At 41.2% G+C, this 23,109-nt stretch overlaps 1 protein-coding gene across 4 annotated transcripts in view; it reads left to right on the top strand.

The window, feature by feature from the left end:
* The window catches only part of PCSK5 (proprotein convertase subtilisin/kexin type 5), a 442,283-nt gene that overhangs the window by 368,851 nt on the left and 50,323 nt on the right, over positions 1–23,109 (top strand). For 3 of the 4 annotated variants that reach the window (XM_087444465.1, XM_087444466.1, XM_087444467.1), the window contains exons 25-29: positions 8,476–8,518; positions 10,999–11,135; positions 12,213–12,413; positions 16,763–16,843; positions 21,086–21,169. In XM_087444465.1, coding sequence (XP_087300591.1) covers positions 8,476–8,518; positions 10,999–11,135; positions 12,213–12,413; positions 16,763–16,843; positions 21,086–21,169 — 546 coding nt within the window. The remainder of the gene's footprint in view (positions 1–8,475; positions 8,519–10,998; positions 11,136–12,212; positions 12,414–16,762; positions 16,844–21,085; positions 21,170–23,109) is intronic. The other variant, XM_014794699.2, reaches the window with a different exon arrangement.

Raw genomic sequence — 23,109 nt, 5'->3', positions numbered from 1 at the left:
GGGGCCAGTCCCTAGGGTGGGCTGCCTGCCCTGGCTGAGCTGGATTAAATCAGTGCTCTAGTGGGTGGGGCAGACCCCTGCGCTAAGAGGCCAGGGGAAGATCTCCAATGGCATCTGCCAGAGTCTGCGTCAGCATGCCTGTACTAGGTCACAACAATGGCTGCCGCCAATGTCTCAGTCCCTGGAGAGGTCTCACTTCTCACCAAGATACGCCCAGAGCCTGTCAAGTGAATCTCCTTTCACCAAAGGACTGTGTATCTTTCTTTCTGGTGATTTTAGGTTGCTTTCCAAAATGGGTGAATTTGTGTATGGGCCTTTTAAGAGCAGGCTTTTTTTCTTTCCCTTATGTCTGATAGCCTTTCTGGGGGTATTCCCCATTGTTGTGAACAAACAGCAAAGCCAGATATTATGACACTCATCTTGGTTGTGCTGAGTCCAAAAGCTGCTTATTGCAGCAAAGCTCTCTCACTCAGATCCCCCACTCCTCCAGGGAATGCTTCGTACCTTAAGATAGCTCCTGGCTGGTCCTGAAGCACGACGGCTAGATTGTGGCTTTTTCCTCTCCAGAAAGGAATATTTGCCTCTTCCGCCTCAGTTAGCACTGTCTCTTGTTGTGGGGGTTCTTTTTATCCAGTTTTCAGTTCTCTCTCAGGGGTAATGTTTCCAAGGATAGTTGTAAATTTGTTGTGTCCATGGGATGAGGTGAGTTGAGTCCTCCTATGCCGCCATCTTCCACCAATCCTTTTTATCTGAATTTATGTACTTATTTTTGTGTTTTTCTTCTTCATTCAGTGCATATTACTGGAGCATCTACTATGTGCCAGGCAATACTCTTAGTGCTAAGGTACAAGAAAACAAAACAAAACAAGCTGTCCTCATGGAGCTTGCATTTTAGTGGCTGTCTCATGCATTTATTGAAGATTTACATTTTATTTACATTCTAATAATTACCTAATTTTCCTTTTATTGTCTATCTTCCCCCTAAAATGTAAGCTCCAGAATGAATAACGTGAATGAACGTACAGCTGTAGTGAGCGATCCTTATAGGAACTCAGCTGTGTATATTTATCCATCACTTCCACCTGCTAGTGGGCCTAGAGAAGGATGGAAATCCAGAAACAGCTTGCCAATTTCGACATTCCATTGTTGGAATCAGAGGATTTGGTAAAGACTCGAGTCCAATAGAGAACTGAGCTCTCTTTTAGCCAACATTTGTAGACAATGATTTAGATTATTTATTCAGGTCTCTTCTACTACTGTGTCCCTCCAGGGGGTTGTGCCCCACTGTCAGCTGCACCATTTGCATTACTGCCAATTCAAATATTTATTCATTGTCCTTGGACACCAATGAGGACAAAATGATTGAAAATCATCAACAGTCTCCCTAACCAAATACTTTGTATCCTAGCACCATTGAACCTTCCAGAAAAATCTTCTGCTTTGGCAAAGCTGTCATAGGGTCCATCTTGTATTTGAGTGTTAATTATTTGAAGCAATTGTAAGTGCAAGGCCTATTTAAATTGTGTACTTTCTAGTGCAATTTGGGGCTTATAATTAGTTGCACTCTTTGGGCATATATAAATCTCTTAGCCAGTTCATTATCCTCCGGTGGATTGAAGAACGTCAGTGACTCTCCTGCAAATTTGTACAGCATCGTCCAGTGACTAAGTACATATTTACTCTGGGAGAATATGCATTATTGACAATGTGGTTAATTATCTCCCAAAATAGTTTACGTATTGGCTGCTTGTAATGCTCTCTCTCTCCTCAAAAGGAGCAGCAGTACATCTCAGTAGGGAGTGGACATTCTGCTGATGCTCCAACAAGGCTGCAGGTGCTCAAAAAGGAAATTGTCTAAGAATGCTTGGCCCAAGTGACAGACCTTAGCCTGGTTAGTGAGTCTGTGGCAGAGCCAAGAATAACCCCACTTCCTAGTCATCTGCCTTCTTTACAGAATCCTATCAGAAAAACAATTCATATTAAAAGTGAATGTTTTAAAAGGAGTTTGTATAAACATCTGCCACCGTTTTAACCACACCCCATGGAAGAACATCAGTCTTGTCCTGGTGATGTAGAATTAGGAAGTGCTGAGAGACAAAATGGAAAGTTGAGAAAATAGAAGTGGTCAGGAAAGGGATAGAAAATGAGGAACGTAACCAAAAGGCCAGCTCCCTTGGGGAGATCCATGGGAGGAGACTATTTCCAAATATGTGGCCCAAATGACCCTAGGACTCATAACTTTAGCACTTTCTATCTTTCCTTAATAGCATTTTTTGTTCTAGTTAATTCTGTAACACACATTTATTAAGAAAATATAGCAACATAACATAAATAAATATGTAAATAAATTTTATTAAAAAATACATAAATAAAATCAGACAGAGAAAACTACTGTTAACACTTTAGCTTTTTTCCTTCTGATTGTGGATAAAGCCATATCTATACATGTAGATAGATAGACATACATATTACATACATATCTAGATATGGATTATCATCCTTTCACATAATCTATCATGAAAATGTTTCTATGTCATTAAATACTCTTGAGAAACAGAATTTTGATGGCTATCTACTAGCCCACCTTGTATAAATGTACCATATTTTTTTTTCCAACAGATGAACTTTTAGGTTGTCTTTCACAGGGACATGATCATTGGTTATTTTCATCTAGAAAGTTTGTTCTGGGGAACAAATTTATGTACTAAAGCCATAGAGGATAGTGGGGATGTGGGAAAAGTAGAATCTAGTCATATTATTCAAACATGTTCATTCATATCTATACTTTCAACTTATCTCCCAACCCAAAAATGCTAGGGGAACAAGTTAATTAGACTCATATACTCTGTCTATAAATAAGGAAGGGCTGGAAGCCAAATGCAGGGAGTCCTTATGTACACGTAGATGAGTGAACCCATCAAAGAGCCATTCCTTCCAGTTATAACTTTAAGGGATCAAATGTTAAACATATTTTTGGAAGTTTAATATGTGAATTCATTAGCTCTGATGTGGCATTTCGTTAGGTGTGGCCTGAGTCACTGGTTTCCAAAGAGAGGTATAGAAGACAATACATTGGGCTGCAGAAAAAAATAGATCTTGTATTCACAATTATTTTTATGTTATCCTCTTAAATTTTCTACTTTAGCATACCTTTTTAATATATGTAAAATATCCATGCAGCAGTACATATAATTTATACACACACATATATTCATTACAGGCACGTGCTAATTTTTTTTAAACCAATGGGATGATCAATCAAAAATGTATGGAGATTATTATCTTAGATTTCTGTTATTGATGGAGCTTGGAGAGTTTTTCAAGCTAGAAACCTATGGATGGAGCATCACTTTGGTCTAATACTTTGCCTAAGTGTAGGAGGCACTGGGATGGCAAATAGAACCCAAGGTTTGGTAGAGCCTAGGATATATGTAATTGGACCTGGGAAGGTGAGTGAGCTAAAAGTTTGAGATCATCCGGGAAAAGCAAGCATCCAGGGTATGTTGAGTTATAATAAGGTGGGTGCCATTTTATGGAACATTTATTGATGTGGCCAAAGAGGCCAAGATCAAAGGAGCCTAATGAATTTAGGACACCTGAGAAGAGACTGAAGTAGGTGAGAGCCTAGGAGCCTCTCAAGAGTCTAGGTCTAACATGCCCATTAATCTACCATCCTAAGCAGTAACCTAGTAGGTCTTTGCTGTAATGAGACACAGGACAGATGGGTTTCAATAAGCAGTGGTAGAGGGAGATTTGGCTAGCATGGGTGTGGATGAAAGTCCTAGAAGCCCAAAAATAAATCTTGAAAGAACTAGCCAAAGCTAAGTTAGGAGCACCTTGAAATTAACTTTTCCCCACATTTTTGCAGAGAGTCAATTCTGCCTAACATTATAGGTATTATAAGATAAAGGGCTATTCTTAAGATACCAAGTTTCTTCTGTGTCCCCCAAATGAAAAATAAACATATGATAAGAACAATAAAATTAGAAAAAGCAAATTAGAGTCATTTTAGCTTGTATATATCTTTAATTATGTGACTCAAAGTTTATATAAACCATAAATATAAATTATTTTTCTACGGACATTTTTAAATGTTCAGTTCCATCTTAAGTTTAAAATATCCCCTTTCCAATACATTTTGTAGATAAGATGTACAGCCATGTGCCACATAATGACATTTCGGTCAACGACAGACCACATATATGACATTGGTCCCATAAGATTAGTACCATATAGCTTAGGTGTGTAGTAGGCTATACCATCTAGGTTTGTGAAAGTACTATAGGAGAGGAAGGAATTTTCCTCTATCCTTCTAGGTTCTTCTAGCTGGTCTAAAAATTAAATTGACATGAGAGAGATTAACAGGAGAAAAACAAACAAAGGTATAATAACATGTTATACATGGGAGAAACCCAGAAAAACTGAGTAACTCACCAAAATGGATGAAGCCCTCACCTTAAATACCATCCTCAGCTAAAGACAAAACAAGATGTTGGAGGTAGGGGAAGTCAGGGACTTCAAAGGGAAGGAAGGCAATTCACAGGTAGATGAAAAGGAGCAAATGTTTGGAAAACAAGTTGCTGGCCACACAGAAACAGAAGAACACAGAGGGGAGCCCAGTAAACAGGCTTTTCCAGGTTCCTCCCTGTCTACCACCTAATTCATGTTATGCTAAGGTGATAGCTCGCTTCCTGAGACAGGTTTTTTTATTTGAATTCTTTTAGGCAGTTAAGGGAGAGGTAACAACAAAAACTTTCTGAGTCTTTTATTTCTTAAAAATAAGCAGCCTAGGGGCTGGCCCAGTGGCATAGTGGTTAAGTTCGTGTGCTCCGCTTAGGCGGCCCAGGGTTCGTGGGTTCAGATCCCAGGCGCGGACCTACACACCACTCATCAAGCCATGCTGTAGCAGTGTCGCACATATAAAATAGAGGAAGATGGCCACAGATGTTGGCCCAGCAACCATCTTCCTCAAGCAAAAAGAGGTAGATTGGCAACAAATGTTAGCTCAGGGCCAATCTTCCTCACATACACAAAAAAGAGAGCAGCCTAAAATAATCCTCATGTTAAAGAGACACATTTTCAGGTGACAAATTTTGTTCCCCTTCAGTATATTCTAAGATGTTCGCACAACGACACATTTCTCAGAAGGTACCCTATCGTTAACCAAAGCATGACTGTACACAACTCCTAATGTGGCCATGATCCACCCGTATTCAATGGTGAAGGCCACAGGTATTACTGAGAACAAAATAAAATGGCTGAGAATGTAAGTTGACCACTGAAGGTGACGTTCACAGAAGAGTCAATGTCTCCCTGAGGACAGGGAGTTTGTGATGAGTTCTAGCACTGATGATTGCTGAGGAGACAGTGGAAAGGTGACACAGAGGATCATGAAGACCTCTCCAGACAGAGTGGACATTGTAGTCTTGCCCACCCCACCCCATAAAAATAAGACAAATAAAAATGAGTTTTTTCAAGAAAGGAAGGTCTATCCCCATCTTGACAAGGCATCTGCTCACACATTCTCCTTAGCAGGATGTGAGCAGCTGGAAGCCAGTGACTGTTTCTGAAGGCATTTTTCCAAACGTCTGAGGCTTTCTCTCTGAATTCTGACTGAACTTGCCCCATCCCTCCTCAAAATATGGTCTCTCAGCTCAGAAGTTTGACAAGATCAAACAACCAGAGCTATTTAAACATCCTACTTTGGATAACACCTTTTAAGACAGTTAACAATTCTAGCTTGTTTAGACTCTCACCCGCCACACACACACACACACACACACACACATTAGAAGCCAGGAAAATTCATCTTTCTCCTTAAGCCATCCAAATGCCAAGATGACTTAGAGTCAACTTCTAGGTTTGGGATTGTTACCTTTCCTTAATCCCATAACAGCTGCCTCTCAGTGGTCAAGCTAAATCCATTTAGCTTATGTCTGACTTGTGGATTTTCTGGAGTGGAAAATTTTTTAAAAATAATTCTTATTCTTTAGAACAACTGGTAATAATGAGAAAGACTAAGGGGTATTCATAAGCTGTTATAAGATACAATTCCTGTTCTATGCATTATTCATTTATGCAAACTGTTGTAAAGGTACCAAATTCACTGTTCAACTGGGTTGGAAAAGTCCCTGGACTCAAGATTACACTGGTATGCACATTTCTAAAGCTTGGTTCTGTTTAACATTTTCATCAGTGACCTGCTTAAAGGAGCAGAGAGCAAACTCATTAAGTTCCTGGATGGAAGGGATAGCCAGAACATTAGAGAACAGGATTAGAATTTCCCCAGCCCTTGCCAAATTAGCAAAACTGTCAGAGTCAAATATGTTCACTGGGGACAGGCAGGGAAAAGCAATTTGCTCAAATGTGAGCTGAGTAGTATCAACTTATTTAGGTGCAGAATTGTAAACAATATGGATGCCAACAGACTTGTAGCAAGAAATAAACTTACCCAGTGGAACCACTAGTGTTCAATGGGGCCTTTGCACTCCTGTAAAATGGATTCAGATCCCCAATCCATGGACTGTGGAAGCATAAAGCCACCCCTTGCCCCTCCAAGAATTCTAAGAATTCCAGTGAGCTTTTCTTTTCCGTGGCGCTTCTAGCTTCAGATTCCTGATTCCACTTAATTAGCCTAGTTTTTTGTTCATTTCACTGTCCTGCTCTAGTCATCCTATAACAAACCATGTTGAGCCAGACATAAAAACCATTTCCCTCTCATCAGCAAATCATGGCCTCTGCAGAAGGGCCTGGCTATCTCCTTGGTTGTCTTGGCTCTTGTTCAATCCTTCTGATTAAACTTCTACCACAAGTAGTTTAACAGGGTATTTTTCTAAATATACACAGTTTTCTCCCTAAGAGGAACTCTGGGGCCAGCTGATAACATTTACACCTGTGTTACCTAACAAAGGTGAGCATCACAAAGCCAGGAGCCAATAGGACTATAGCCAGGGGCCAGCAAACATTTTCTGTAAAATGGCAGATGGTAAATATTTACTATCTCATTGCAACTGCCCAACTCTGATGCTTTGCATGAAAGCATTCATACACAATATGTTAATGAAAGGGCATGGCTGGATTTGGCCCCAGGATAGGCCATAGTTTGCCAGCTCCTGCTAGACTGAGCTTCAGAATCTTTGGCTTTTGGGAGACTTAACAACCATCTTCTTCAACGATTTCATTTTACACCTGTAGAAACCAGGATTTTAAAAGTACAGTGACGTTTATGCGAATTCATGAGACAGTTAAGCCAGGGTTAAAACTTCAAACTACAAACAGGTAGACCAGTTCCTAGGCCAGTGCCCTCTCCACTGCATCATCACTAGATGATTTCCAGAAGGTTCTGGGGATCCCTGCTTGAATAGCAGAGCCTCCTCTAGAAATTTTTCCACTATAACAATGCATGAGTTGTATTATGTGTAATACACAGTAGTGTCATCTTGCAACATCCCTAGCAGGACCCAAGATGCATGTTTGACTAAAGATTCAGGTGAGGCTGATGCTACCACAAGGAGCAGAGTTTGTGAAAACCAGAATAGAGCGTGGAATAGATTAGAAGGGAAAGCTAGGCACAAAGATCAAAGGACATAGTTTTATTCAGTTAAAATAAAGTTAAAGGTGACATAAAATCTTCATGTACCAAGAGGAATGTTTTAAAGAGGAGTAATTGTTTCCCATCTCCTATTAGAACAAAAAGAGCAGGATTGGAGTATAAGTCAGATGACAGAAAGAACTTGCTGGAGGTGAATCTGTTATTCCCAAGAACTGTGGGCCAGAGGAAGTCACAGAATTCCCTTAATGATTGGATCTGGGAGTTGGTATCTTTCAGGGAGGGTTAGGAGAGAGGGAAATAACTGAGTTAGTGATTCTTAGAGTCTTTTCTTTCTCATTAAGTCCCCTGAAAGCTGTAGTAAAGAGTCCTTCTCTGAGCCAATAGGGACTCACTGAATCATTATACTTAATGAGAACAGGACAGTTTTTTTAAGAGGGTTGTGAAGTGTAGAACACCAAGTAGATATTCTACTGGAAAAAAGTAATTGTCCAGATTTCTAAGGAGCCTCCCAGATGACACTCCATCACATTGGCAGGCAATGGGGTAACTCACAGAAAACCCACCATTCAGGGCCGGAAGCCTGCAGCCTCTTCCAATGTGTGTGTGTGGACATGCTTGGTGCCAGGAGTTTCTTAATGTGGAGAGTTGATCTGCAATTTGAAGACCCAGTAGCTTGGACCTATTCCTCCTTGAAAGTCAGGGCCAAATATTTATGAGAACTCTTATTTTACTAGCTTTGATAAAGATAAATCATAGCACATATCTTGTTACTAATTAAAAATGGTGCAATCTGTTCAAATATCATTTCTGGAGAGCACATTTCATGAAACTATCCCAGAAGATTATTTGTCTCAAGCCACGACTTTTCCAAATGATGAACTCTTGATGATTGTTATTTTTCATTATTGTAATTTTTTTTCCAGATGACCCGGGAACCTGCACATCATGCGCTATGGGGTATTACATGTAAGTCTGGATTTCTTTCTCATGGCACTAACTTTTCTGCAGTTTAAGCATTACTGATTTAATCCTAAAGTCCAGTGATTAAAGCAAAGAGGCCCTGCAGCCTGAAGCAACTCTGCCCTGTCAGGCTATTAAGGAACAATTCTTGGATTTAGCATTAAGAGCCCAGCTGTTTTCTTGCCTCGAAAGGAGGCCTTCTCTTTCTTGGTCCTGGAAGTCACCCAACCTGACACTGGTGTCTAGGAATCTTGCCATGGGTTACCGAGATTCAGACCTTGCTGTTTATGGACAGACCTTAATAATATACCCGACCCCACGCAAGCTGTTTCCAAATGTCTGAGTGGAGACCTTGTCCTTAATGGGAGTCAGACCATCCAGGATGAAGCCAGGTGCTACATTAGCTCGTAAACATCCCCTGGGTAATGAGAGACACAGATCATCAGATAACGATCACCCCCAAAGTTCTCTAAGACAAATCTACAAATCAAAGATGGTGTCTCAACATCACCTCCCTTTCCTATTCTAGTCTCCATTCCAGAGTACATTGGTGCTGATCTTGGAAGAAAAACTAAGAAAGGGAGATGAAAAGAAAAGGGAGGCCCAGTTAACACATAGACTGCACAGTCTTCCCTGTCATCCTAAAAACTGAGGAGTTTTGTGATGACAGATTCTCATGTCCATTTCCTCTCTTCACCTTTCCATGAAGATTTCCAGGGACACGGGATCAATGTCACTCTCCAAAAGAGAAAACTGAAGCTCATAGAAGCTATGGGTTCTGTCGTGTTGTAACACAAGCTAGTGGGGGGTCTAGATTTGGGTCACCTCAACTTTGGTGGGCCAACTCGTCCTGTCATCACACTGCCTTTTACCTCCATCAGATTCCAGGGGCTCAAAATGTGGTAATGGTTGGGAAGATGTTCAAAGGGGTGAGAAGGATGGGAGGGAAAGGAAAACCCATAAAGCTAGAACGTACTAAAAACTATCAGTTAACCTTATCATTACTTAACCTGATGGTTTTAATTAAACTTTTCTAGAGTAGCCTATTATTCTCTACATGGACTGTGTCTCTACATCACAGCGCTCCTGACCTACTGATGTAAATTACTGTTCCATTTACACAGGGGAGGAGGGGTGAGAAGAAGCCCCCAGGCTGGATTATTGTAAGGTAGACCGGATGACAGTAAATGAGCAGAAAGTAATTTGTCAGCATGTTCATAGTGGGCATTTATATGGCCTGCCACAGACACCCAAAGAGGAGATGAACAGCAGAAATGCAAGTGTTCCTTGCTGAGGGCACAGGGCACAAAATGTTCCTCAAAGAACCGAGGAAGGAGAACTTAGACTCAAGGAAAGAAAGTGACCATGCAGAAGGGGGTGGGTGAAGAATTCTCCTCTTTGTCCCTCTTACGACTCTGTGTCCCCCCAGCCTAACTCTACCCTTCTTCATTTTGACACCAGAACACACCCCTTGACCTGCACCTACTTCCTCTGCCACCTGAGAGTGTCCTCTGTTAAATTTTGGAGCCATTCTTGTCAGCTTCTCCAGCTTACCACCGCCCACTAATAACCATGAGAAACAAATACACTGATGCCCAATATCACTAAGGGTAAAACATGAGATATTCGTTTCAAGAAACACACATTTATAACCCTTTAGAATATTTAGTAAGTTTGAATTCAGCTAATAAAACACTGGACAATAGAAGTTGTTAGTGAAGAAATGCAAAGCTTTCCTCTGATATCTTGTTGATGCTACGAAATTCATCAAAGGGCAAAGGTCAACTCCATTCCACTCCACCTTCACACGAGCCTGTAATTCAGTGGAGTCTGAATTACATCATTTTACTGTTAGAATGAGAATAACGGACAATATGCATAAAAATACATATACATAAAAGCTAAGGCACTTTGCTGTTAATATTAATAATTGGGTGACAGACATTTTGGTAAGCTACTTGAACTCAACACTGAGCTGTTTCAGACCTTGCAGGTGTCATGTGGCAAAAACACACGAGCTCTGTCTGTCTGTTCTAACAGATCTTCGTTAAAATCTCAGTCCCAACTTTAAGTACCTATTAGACTTTCAGCACTTAATCTCCAGACTCAGTTCCTTTATTTAGAAATTAAAGATAAGAGCTACCGTGTGGGATTGTGTAGAGGTTTAAATGAGTTAATACTTGACACATGATCAGTACTCCATAAATAAATATCAGGACTCCTGTCCTCCTCTCCAACCTCCTCACAGCTGTCCTGATAATGGGTCCTCAGAATCCAGAGGCAGGTGGTTGATGACTTGTTTGGAGGGCCAACAAGACCAGAGGCCAAGACAGACCAACAGACCAAGAGGAGGTTTTCTGCCCTGAAACCCAAATATCAACCCCTGTTAAAAACAATGTGTGGACATATATAAGGAGATTAAATGATGGTGGTTAAGAGAAATACGTCAACATAGCTTATGAGAGAAACTCTACCTTCTCCCCCAGGTTTGAACACCACTGTTATAAAGCCTGTCCCGAGAAGACCTACAGTGAAGAATCTGAATGCAAAGCATGCGATACCAACTGTGGCAGCTGTGACCAGAATGAGTGCTATTGGTGTGAAGAGGGCTTCTTTCTCTTGGGTAAGCAAGAGAATAGGGCCGGCCCCGTGGCTTAGCGGTTAAGTGCGCGCGCTCCGCTGCTGGCGGCCCGGGTTCGGATCCCAGGCGTGCACCAACGCACTGCTTCTCCAGCCACGCTGAGGCCGCGTCCCACATGCAGCAACTAGAAGGATGTGCAGCTATGACATACAGCTATCTACTGGGGCTTTGGGGGAAAAAAATAAATTAAAAAAAAAAAAAAGCAAGAGACTAGCATTGTACAAAGTGAGAACAAGGCTCCATGGCTCTACCCAGAAATGGGAGCACTTGTTTGATTGGTTTCAGAGTCTTCATGGGCCTCCTGTCCAAGGAGGAATTTTAATTTGGTTTGAAAATAAACATTAGCCAGGACTACTTCCTTCTGCTTTTATTACTGAAGCATAGTTCCTATTTCACTAATTAATTTCAAATATCTCCCAGCTACTAGAAACAAGACTGAATGCAGGGTGGGGATGGGGGGGCGATGCTGAAGATAAATGCTTTGGAATTGAAGTCACCTGGAATATTCAGACCCATGACTCTTTTCTTGAGACTTAATCCATGTTACATATTCCTGAGCACTGTAAAAGTTAAACAAGATCTTTTGTCTTAGGTTTTGGTCAATTCATTGACTTTGATGGAAATAGATGGTTAGGAAAGAAATATACTGCAAGTCGTCCAATTGAAGAATAGTAGCGCAGTGCTCTTGAATGCTTGTGGGAGAAAGAGTGGGGCCGACAGCTCATAACGATCTCCAGTGGCTCTCTATATAGAGATTCATTTTGTTTGTAGTTTTTCAAGCCCTCGAGAATGTAAAGTTCTTTATTCTATGCTGTTAACCCTTTGAGCTGATAGCCAATTTAAATTTTCGGTTACAAGAGGACTAAAAGTGTTGGGTTTATTAAGACACAGTTGTTGGATGAAATAAGCTAATGCCATCTAGGTTTCTTTAAAAATAAACTCAAACAAAAATGTTCCTGCGATTCTCTTTGGCCTATATAGAACTTGGCCTTGCATAGAGCACTGAGCTAAGCCAGCCAGAGTTCCGCCTTCACGGGTCCTCTCTGTGTTCTTATGTAGGCGGCAGTTGTGTGAGGAATTGTGGCCCTGGCTTCCACGGTGACCCAGAGATGGGAGAATGTGAACCCTGCCACCGAGCCTGCAAAACCTGCACGGGCCTTGGCCACGACGAGTGCAGCAGCTGCCGAGAAGGACTGCAGCTGCGGCATGGGACATGTGTGGGTCCCACCCAGATCCAGGTGGAAGGAAAATTCTGGAGTGGTACGTGCCTCCCGTGAGAGAGATGGCAGGTGTCTAGCTGCCTTCTCTGCCTCCCTCTCTTCCTCCCTCTTTAAGTCTTGCTTTTGGGATCTCCAAGAGGTGAAGGCTGGGCAGTGAAACAAAAGTTTGGAGTGAGAATCTAGTTTGGGTCACTCCTGGGGCCTCTTTGATGCTCACAGTGGGAGAGGGTAGGAGGCTGTGGTTGGCTGGTATTTGGCCAGGAGGGAAAATCCAAAGGGAAACTTACCATTGGTCTGGCCACTTGAGTTTCTGCCTGGGTGGAGACCTTGGAGCACGTAAAGAGAGTCAAATAGGGAAATGGCCCGACTACTATTTTCTCAGAGATTTCAGAATAGCTTCTATCACATTCATGTTTCTCTTTATTATGAGGAACATGAACATTAGGAACATAAAGGAACATTATTCCTTTACCTTTGTTATGGTAAAGGAAAATGTTACTAGTACAATAGGCTTTTCCAGGTAGACAAGGAAGAACTACTCTAAAGTATTGGAACTTAAGCTAAAACAGCTGCTCTTTCTGGCTTGATTATTAGAACTTGCCATCATGCAAGCTTGCCTTTTAAAAGTTGCCCTCTCTAGTTGCAGATGGGGCAAGGGGAGGGCTTGAGAGGAGGCAGGAGGGAGGAAAAGTGTGGGGGCCTGGAATCTAGCGGTAAAGGCCTGCACGTATTCATTCCTACCTGAGTCTGCACAATTGGCCTCCTTACATGGAGCCTCCGTTACAGACTTCCTTGCAAGGTAATCACAAACTTTCGGTGACCTCTCCATATCTGAAGTGGTTAAAAACAAAATCCCTTTCCTGCTGGAAAAATCGGACTCACATTCTATGCAGAGATGCTCATGAAAACAAGAGATGCTCTCCGTTTGATTTTGAGGCAAGGATTTGGTAAAAAGGTCATTTCAGTGCAGCTGAAAGGTCTGCTCAGGATGAGTCTTCTAAGGGCTGGAGAGAGTGATAGATCCGGGGCAGGAGAAAAGGCTCTTGCTGGGTCTCAGAGGAAGGATGGCCACGGCTGCTGTCTATTATGATAGTGTCACACTTGCAACCTAAAGGAACAACAGCTCAGAGACTGTCACAAATGCAGCAGCCAAAAGCAATGGAGAACACGGTGCAGATTTCTGAGACATAGCTGGGAAGAAAATCATTCAATCCAGATTGGGATATCTTCCGTGAATTATAGCTGAACCAAAATGCTGAAAATGAGTTTGTCTGGCATTCAGGCATTTGAGAGGCAGTGCAAGCCAAGAGGAAAATAGTCTGATGCTGTGTTTCTAGCTCAGAACATCTGTATTTTATCTGGCGTCCAGATGATGAAAAGGTCCAGGGAGCCAAGAGTCAAGCAGACTTGATTCCCCAAATGATTACACGTCCCTTTCAACTGGACTACGCACTTCGCAAGCAGAAATCAGGCTTTGATTGTTCCCTTTTGTCGAAGCACCACACCCATCCCTCTACATTTTCTACTATCAAAACGTAATGTTTTTGAAGAGAGGAAGGAATTAGTCCATTTGGGGATTTAGCACTAATAAGGGATTCGGGAAGCAGATGACAATGTTTCTCAGGGCTGGACAAAAGCAATCAAGTCAATGACGTGGGTGCACTTTTCCACTTCTATGATCTGGGAAATAAGACACACAGGCTATTAACAAAGAGAAAAATCTGTCTCATCACTGAGCAAGGTAAGGCCATAGCTCAGCTCCCCCAGCATAGTTTAGGCATCACTGAAATGGACAGTGAACGGGACATGCACTCCACCAGGCCCTGGGAGGATTTGAGCCCATCCCTACATCTTTCTCCTGACTTCTTTTCCTTAAAAAACAAGGTTGAGAGTGTAGTGGGAGAGTGGAGCATTCCAGAAAACAAGCATTAAGTAGCTACACCTTGAAGATGATGGAAAGCAGATTGCAGTCATCCTGGGTCAACTTAGAGGGAGCCCAGACAAATCACAGAGTGTGTATGAGAGAATGCAGCTGTCTAGGTGCTACCAGCAAGGTGTTGTTGTCATTGTCTAGACACAGATTCAGATCCAGGTAGGAAAGGTAAGACGGGAAGTCCATTCCTTCACCCAGTGAAGGACAGTACAAAAAGATCATGCTTGCATCCGAAGACCATGACCCACCCCGTGAGTCTAGTCAGCAAGTGTTGGGGAATCACTCTTGAAATAAAATCCAACTAGAGTTCACTGAACTCCTCTTTCAATAAGGTGGCTAATCACGGTGAGAGTGGCAATGATGAGAGGGCCATCATTCTGTCAGCTACCAGTGGAGTGGGAATTCCTCCTACCCTGTCCAGAGATTTCCCTACACCTCAGACCATGCCTGAGAATCCTCCAGCCAAGACGAAGTAATCACCAAAGACGGCTGTTCAACTCTCTGCTCTTCCCACCACCAAAAAGCCAGTGCACAATAGTACAGATCATCCCCAGATCCCCTGCCCCAGTCACTAATATATTGTGACAATTACTTAATCCGGTGTCCCTACATGGCAGTAACAGAACAATACGAAACAGGCTGCTGATGGCTTCAGCAGGGACTCAGGTATCACACAGAGCCACCATGGGTGGAAATGTTCAGGTGTGGCAGGCCCCGGGACCTTGAAAGAAGGTAATGACTTCAGCTGATTTCCTGAAACCATTGCTGGGAATGGAAACTGTTTACTCGATTACTGTTAAATCATTTGGATTTTCTCAAGTGGTTTTCCCCCTGGCAGTGCTAGAGAGTCCTAGGAATAATTCCTGCACATTTCCCCTGCCCACCTATTTCCATCACTGATTAAAACCCTGCTTGTGGCAGGCTCTAATTACCTATTCTGATGATAGTCTAATCTACGAAGTGCAGACACAGTGAATTAACTTTTTATCTTTGACCACATCCTAACAATTTATCACTAGCCTGACTTTTGATCTTAATTCCTATGCTCTGAGAAAGACTGGAATCCCAGAGTCAGTCAGAAACACTGAAAACGACTCATGTGTGGAAAAAAAATTCTCAGTAGTGAGGAGGTATGTTGCCTAATAGTAACTGAACTCTAGAGAACTTTGAAGATGCCACGAAAATCTGATTTTTAGAAGGATTTTGTAGATGTATACAGTTGCCCAACTTAGACATGAGGGCATCATTTTTACTTAATTAACCAATCAGAACTCAGAGTGCAGAAAACAAGTCTCTCCGTAAGTACGTAAACCTTTGCCCAGTGGTGTGAAGGAGCTACATATATCCACTTGCATTGATTGTTAAATATCCAGGAATTTTATCAGTGGATTGTCAAACCACGGGCAGTTTGAAATCAGCTATGGTGGGAGTATTTATACCATGGAAATTGGCAAACACTACAAATCAAGTTGTTTTGTTTTGTTTTGTCTTCCAAAGAGCCATTTTACCAGTCCACCACTGCTTTGGCCTCTACTAAACTATTTTAAAATCCAAATTAATTACTAAAACATCTCTCTACTGGATGTAGGCTTCAGAGTTAGGCAAATCTGAATTCAAATCCTGGCTCTGTTCTTTACTAGCTGTGTGACCCCCGCTCTGTTCTTTACTAGCTGTGTGACCCCAAACAAGTTACTCATCCTCTCCAAGCCTCATCCTCATCTATAAAATGAGAACATGAAACTACCTCACACAAGGTCATTTTGAGAATTAAATGAGAGAACACATGTAAAGCTCCCAGCACATAACACGACACAATAAAAGTCCATCCATTCCCTAACCCTTTAACCTGATCCAGTTTTAACACATGAAACACTAGTTCACTTTCAAAACAGCCTTCCCTAGCTCACGAAAGAAAGCAGTCTTGGGGGCCTAGAGAGTAATACTGATCTGGAAAAAAGTCCCAGAGAGAAGGCAGCAAATAATGGCCAGTTGGGATGCCCAATAGCCAGGCGAGTCCTGACTCAACCAAGAATGTGTACTCGCAAAGATGCTGATAGCAGCTTTATTTATAATAACGACAACAACAAAAGGGAGGTGAGCAATCTGAAAATGTAGCAGAAAAATTAAGTGAATTGTAGTTCATGCAAATAAATACACAAAACATTAAAAACAATGTTTACAAGAATTTGAATAGCAAGAGAAAATGCCTATAAGGTTTATAATATTAAATGCAAAATGTAGGGTCGGTATTATATATGCGGAAGATGTAAATGGTTACACATACATAGACATATGTAATCATACTCATATACTCAACGTAAAGATGGGAGATCTATGTGCCAAAGCACACACCGCAGACTTTTCTGGGTGGTAAGATTATCTATCGAAAATTTATCTTCTTCTTTATCCTTTTCACATTAAAAAAATAAAACACTTTATTTTTCTTAATAAAAAAGAACCTGTGCCCACTGCAAGCCCATCTTTGGTGAAGAGCCCGCTGCAGGAGCGACGAAGGCGGAAGTTTCAAATCAAAAGAGGTAACAGGGCGATAGGGAGGAAAAGGCATCACAGCCAATCAGGAGTCTCTGTGATTAGAAACCAACCCGAGAAGCTGGGCGGCGAGGAGTAAGTGGGGCAGCAGAGGTCGTGAGAGAGAAATGGAGAGCGGAGGAGACCCCAGCACAAAAGATCAATGAGCGCTCAAAGGGGAAAGACGGGCAGGAAATTCAGCCGTGGAGGCTTCTAGAACATGTAAGGACGTTCCTGAGGTGCTAAGTGGTTATGCCCGGCAGCGGCTATTAAGGAAAGCCTGTGTCCTTCCGATCTTTAAGAACAGGCTGAAAAAGCACCTTTTATCTTCCCAGTCACGGCAGCGTTATTTGAAATAACAGAGATTGGAAAAAACTAAATGGTTACCAATAGGAGAGTAGAAAAATGAAGCATGATACATCCATACAGTGGGATACTGTGGAGCCATCTGAAAGAATCAGGAGGTTCTTTATGTACTGATGAAGAGTGTTCTCCAAAATATATTGTTGCAAAAAAAAAAAAAAAAAAGCAATGTAATAAACAGTGAATAGACACAGTTTGTATGAAAATGGTGGAGAAGGGATTGGGAAAGAGACTTCACGGTATAGGCCTTTTCTACATTTTGAGCCATGTGAGTATTGCTTATTTAGTAAGAAAAGAATTGTTTTATGTGGTTGAGCCATAGTTATTTTTGAAGGACAGGACACTACATTTCTTGGTCAAGGTGATTTTTTTTGAGGTCCTGTCCAGTCTAGAATTTCTGGAGTAGAAAAAAAGAGAAACTATGATCAAGGCCAGACTTTACTTGTTGAGATTAAGCCACCAATCTTTTATGAGAAAGAACTCTGGCTGGGGTCGACCTTATCCATTGCCCAGGTATAATTGCTGTTAATTACGTGTACAGAGCACCCTCTAGTGGAGACATGAGGACATTACAGATTTTTCAGTGTATCGATACACATTACAGTATATCGCAGTAAAATATCAAATTGCCAGAATGTGAGATGTATGTAATTATACATACGTGTATATGTTTAGAGATACACATTTTACACAAATATGAGGAAACTATGAAAACTCTTATCTTTGTAAATACTACATTTTAGTATAAAAATGATAAAATCAAAAGAAAATCAACCCATGGCCTGGACATATAATATTAAAGATTGTCAAGGTGCTCAATGTCTGATGAATATTATCTTTTTATTATTCTTTGAATAATTTCTCCCAACCATTAAATAAGCATCTTTTTTCCAGCTTCATTGAGATATAATTGACGTATAACGTTGTGTAGGTTTAACGTGTATAACATGATTTGATAAATTTTATATTCTGCAAAATGATTACCACGATAAGGTTAGTTAACACATCCGTCACCTCCATAGTTATCTTTTTTGTATGTGGGTGAGAACTTTTAAGATCTACTCTCTCAGCAACTATCAAGTATACAATACAGTATTATTAACCATAGTCACCATGCTATACATCACATCCCCAGAATTTATTCATCTTACAACTGGAAGTTTGTACCCTTTAACCACCTTCACCCATTCCCCACCCAACCCCCCACCCCAATCCTGGCAACCACCAATCTACTCTGTTTCTATGATTTTTTTTTTTTTAGTTTCCACATATAAGTCAGATCATACAGTATTTGTCTTTCTCTGCCTCACGTATTTCACTTAGCACAATGCCCTCAAGTTTCATCCGTCTTGTCGCAAAAAGGCAGAATTTCCTTTTTGTGGGTGAATAATATTCCATAGCATATCTATACCACATTTTCTTTATCCATTCACCCATTGATGAACACTTAGGTTGTTCCATGTCTTGGCTATTGTAAATGCTGCAATGAACATGGGGGCTCAGATGTCCATAGTGATTTCATTTCTCTCAGTTATATACCCACAAGTGGGATTGCTAGATCATATGGTAGTTCCATTTTTAGTTTTTGAGAAACCTCCATACTGTTTTCCACAGTGGTTGTATCAATTTACATTCCCACCAACAGTGCACAAGGGTTCCCTTTTCTCCATGTCCTCCCCCACACTTGTTATCTCTTGTCTTTTTGATACTAGCCATTCTAACAGGTGTGAGGTGATAACTCATTGTGGTTTTGACTTGCGTTTCCCTGATGATTAGTGAGGACCGATGTTAACAACAGAATTGCTGCTAATCTGTCTGCTGCCTTCTCTCGGGTGAAGTGGGATTGTCAGGTTAAAAAGTCCTTCAGAGAAAGAGGCATGCAGACCACTTTTGTGAAAACCCCCTGACTAGCATTGCTCTGCACAGGGCTAACTGTGCTCTTCACAGATCCCCCCAGGGAGCGTACATCAGTCAGTCAGTCTACTGGACAACCAGGGCAGATTTTTCTCTCTGAACTAGGAAAAAAACTGCCACTCAGCATGGCAGAATGGACAGTCATTTATCTCTATACATCTATATCTATAACCATATATCTATATTTGTATCTATATCTATATCTACCTACCTACCCAGCCATCTATCTATCTACCTACCCGCCTTTGAATCCACTTGTCTCTGCAGCTTATTAACCATGAGCACCATCATGGAAACCAAGCAGTGCTTCCTGGTGCCACTCCAGGTGTGGAGCAGAGGAAAGAGAGGGAAATAAAACAAAAGCCTCAGGGCCGGCCCCGTGGTGTAGCGGTTAAGTGCGCGCGCTCCACTGCTGGCAGGCCGGGTTCAGATCCCGGGTGCACACCGAGGCACCGCTTGTCAGGCCATGCTGTGGCATTGTCCCATATAAAGTGGAGGAAGATGGGCACAGATGTTAGCCCAGGGCCAGTCTTCCTCAGCAAAAAAAAAAGAGGAGGATTGGCATAGATGTTAGCTCAGGGCTGATCTTCCTCACACAAAAAAAGTAAAACAAAAGCCTCAAAAATGGGGTGGAAATGGTAACAAATGAGGAATTCAGGAGAGAGGAGAAAGGAATCGGAAAGAACTACCATTTACTGAGCCGCTCTGTGCACACTTTACACACATTATCTCATTCAGTCTACACAACAGTCCTATAAGGGATGAATCATTTTCTCTCATTTTAGAGACATGGAAAGTAGGACTCTGAGAGTTTAATTACTGTATCCATGGTTACCCTACCCGTAAGCGGCACAGCTGGGATCTGAAGGCAGGTGTAACTAGAGAGCCAACTCTGCCAGACTGACTCTCAGGGAGAGAAGGAAGGAAATGAAAGGCAAGAGAGAGAGGGAGGGAGGGAGGGAGGGAGGAAGGAAGGAAGGAAGGAAGGAATAGAAGGGAATGGGGTAAGATGCCAATGATAACTGACCATGAGTGTCAGGGTCATTCACATCACAGGTTCTGAGCTAGAACTTCTTTTTTAATTTTCCCCGCCTGAGTCATGCTGATTCCCAAGAAATTACTAAAATTTAGTCAAGATTTCAATGCATATTGATTAAGTGACGTCATTGAGGCTGTTATGTATGTCTTTGAAAACTTCCTGTAGAGTTGCTGACTTCCTGGAAAAGTCTGCCCATTGAATGCTCTTGGAGGGAAAGAGAGAGGGGAAACAGCTCTAATGTTTCCCAGGTTACTGGTCTATTAACCTGGGATGGCCTGCTTATCACCTTACCAACCGGAAAGTTTGAGGGTGGCTCCATTATGTTGATGTTTAACAATGATTTGGGACAAATTTAAGATGAGATAAATTTAGGTTGCATGCCACATTGGCTACTCTGAAGAACACAGAGATTGATCAATTATGAAATCTAGTTCCAAAGAACAAATATATATATATATATATATATGTATGTTTCTCCACAAAAGGCACAGTGAATTCTCAATTATCATCTCGGAGTGAAGAGAAGTGGTCATCTAAGAATCTTGGAAAAATAAGTGATTACCTTTGAGAAAACTCTTTTATGCACACATACACACAAGCACACAAACACCCACTCCCATACATTTTTAAAATATGAAAGAAGTAACATTTGTTAGTTCAAATATCCCATTAGTATTTAAGGTTGTCTGTCACTGGAGGTTCGCAAAGAAAGTCTTGATGATCAATTGTCAATGAAGGAGTAAGACAAAAAAATAAAAGAATGAAGTCCACATGGTAGGCAATGGGCAGGTGCCAGCATTTAGCTAATGTAAAAGTGAAGGGATTCTATTTTGGGCGGGAAGGGAGATAAGATTACCCATGAGATCTTTTCCAACACTGTAATACTAGGAGCCTGTTCAAAGGAGACTGACATCTTTTTTCTTTCCCTATGCAGACATTTTGAGAAAACACCAGCCTTGTGATTCTTCTTGTAAAACCTGCAGTGGATCTGCAACCCTGTGTACTTCATGTCCAAAAGGTTAGTGGGGAGTGTGACAGGAGGTGACAGTGACCCAGCCAGTTCATTGTTACTCATGTATATGAGCATCTTTATGTACGGGGTTTGCAGGACTGATTAGTCCCATCACGTGTTTCTATCACAGTGGCTACTCTGAGAAACACAGGGACCCAAACACTGAATTGCAATAAAAACTGGCTTTCAAGGCACCAAAACAAAAAAGAAAAGAAATGTTTCTTATCTAAAAGCTTGATGAAGTTAGCAATTGACTTGGCCGTACAACTTGCTAGGGTCTCTGGGTACCTTACATTTGTAGAGGTTTCATTGCTTTTTTAAAGTGCACTAGCCAAAACAAGAGAACTTAAGGTAGAGAATCTAGGTAGGGATAAATAGTCAACCTGTTATTTCTGTCTTCATTTCTGGTACTGAATTTAGGAAAGAAAAAAAAAACAAGTGCAACAACTTAATAGCTCAACAAATTAATTGCTTTATTGTCTATAAAAACAAAATATTAGAAATAACAAGTTCCCTGAATTAGGAAGATATTTTATTAACATTACGAATTAAGAGTTATATTCCTTCTACAATCAGAAGTTAAAGCATACATAAAATTAAAAGAGGTAAAATTTATCATCAAAAGCATAAAATGTGGGAGGGAGCAGTAAAAATGTAGAGTTTTTAGAATACATTTGAACTTAAGAGACCATCAACTTAAAATAGACTGCTATATCCATAGGCTATTATATATGAACCTCATGGTAACCACAAACCAAAAACCTGTAATAGATACACAAAAAAGCAAGAAAAAGGAATCCAAACATAACACTAAAGAAAGTCATCAAACCACAGGGAAGAGAGTAAGAGAAGAAGAAAGGAATAGAGAAGAACTACAAAAACTTCCAAAGAACAATTAACAAAATGGCAATAAGTATATACCTATCAATATTATTTTAAATGTAAATGGACTAAATGCTCCAATCAAAAGACACAGGGTGATTGGGGCCAGCCCGGTGGCGCAAGCAGTTGAGTGCACGTGCTCCGCTGCGGCGGCCTGGGGTTCGCTGGTTCGGATCCCGAGCGCGAACCGATGCACCGCTTGGCAAGCCATGCTGTGGTGGCGTCCCATATAGATTGGAGGAAGATGTGCACAGATGTTAGCCCAGGGCCGGTCTTCCTCAGCAAAAAAAGAGGAGGATTGGCAGATGTTAGCACAGGGCTGATCTCCCTCACACACACACAAAAAAAAGACACAGGGTGACTGAATGGATAAAAAAATAAGATCCGAATATATGCTGCCTATAAGAGACACACTTCAGATCTAAAGACACTCACAGACTGAAAGTGAAGGGATGGAAAAAGATACTCCATGCAAAAGGAAACCAAAAGAAAGCTGGGATAGCAACACTTATATCAGACAAAATAGACTTTAAAACAAAAGTCCTAAGAAGAGACAAAGAAGGGCACTAAATAATGATAAAGAAAACAATCCAACAAGAGGATATAACTTGTAAATATCTATGTGCCCAACACAGGAGAACCTAAATACATAAAGCAAATATTAACAGACACAAGGAAGAAATTGACAGTAACACAATAATAGTAGGGGACATTAACACCCCACTTACATCAATTCTTACAGAAAATCGATAAGGAAACCTTGGCCTTAAACAACACATTAGATAAGACAGACTTAATAGAAATATATAGAATATTCCATCGAAAAACAGCAGAATACACCTTCTTTTTGAATGCACATGGAACATTCTTCAGGATAGATCACGTTAGGCTCCAAAACAAGCCTCAATAAATTTAAGACTGAAATCATATCAAGCATATGTTCTGACCACAATGGTATGAAACTAGAAATCAATTACAAGAAAAAAACTGGAAATAACACAAAACACATGGAGGCTAAACAACATGCTACTAAACAATCAGTGGGTCAATGAAGGGATCAAAGA

This window comes from Ceratotherium simum, chromosome 20 (genome assembly GCF_057802395.1).
Source record: "Ceratotherium simum simum isolate JZ-2026a chromosome 20, ASM5780239v1, whole genome shotgun sequence".
Lineage (NCBI taxonomy): Eukaryota > Metazoa > Chordata > Mammalia > Perissodactyla > Rhinocerotidae > Ceratotherium > Ceratotherium simum.
The sequence above is the reverse complement of the archived record's forward strand: the minus strand, read 5'-3'. Positions and strand labels throughout refer to the sequence as shown.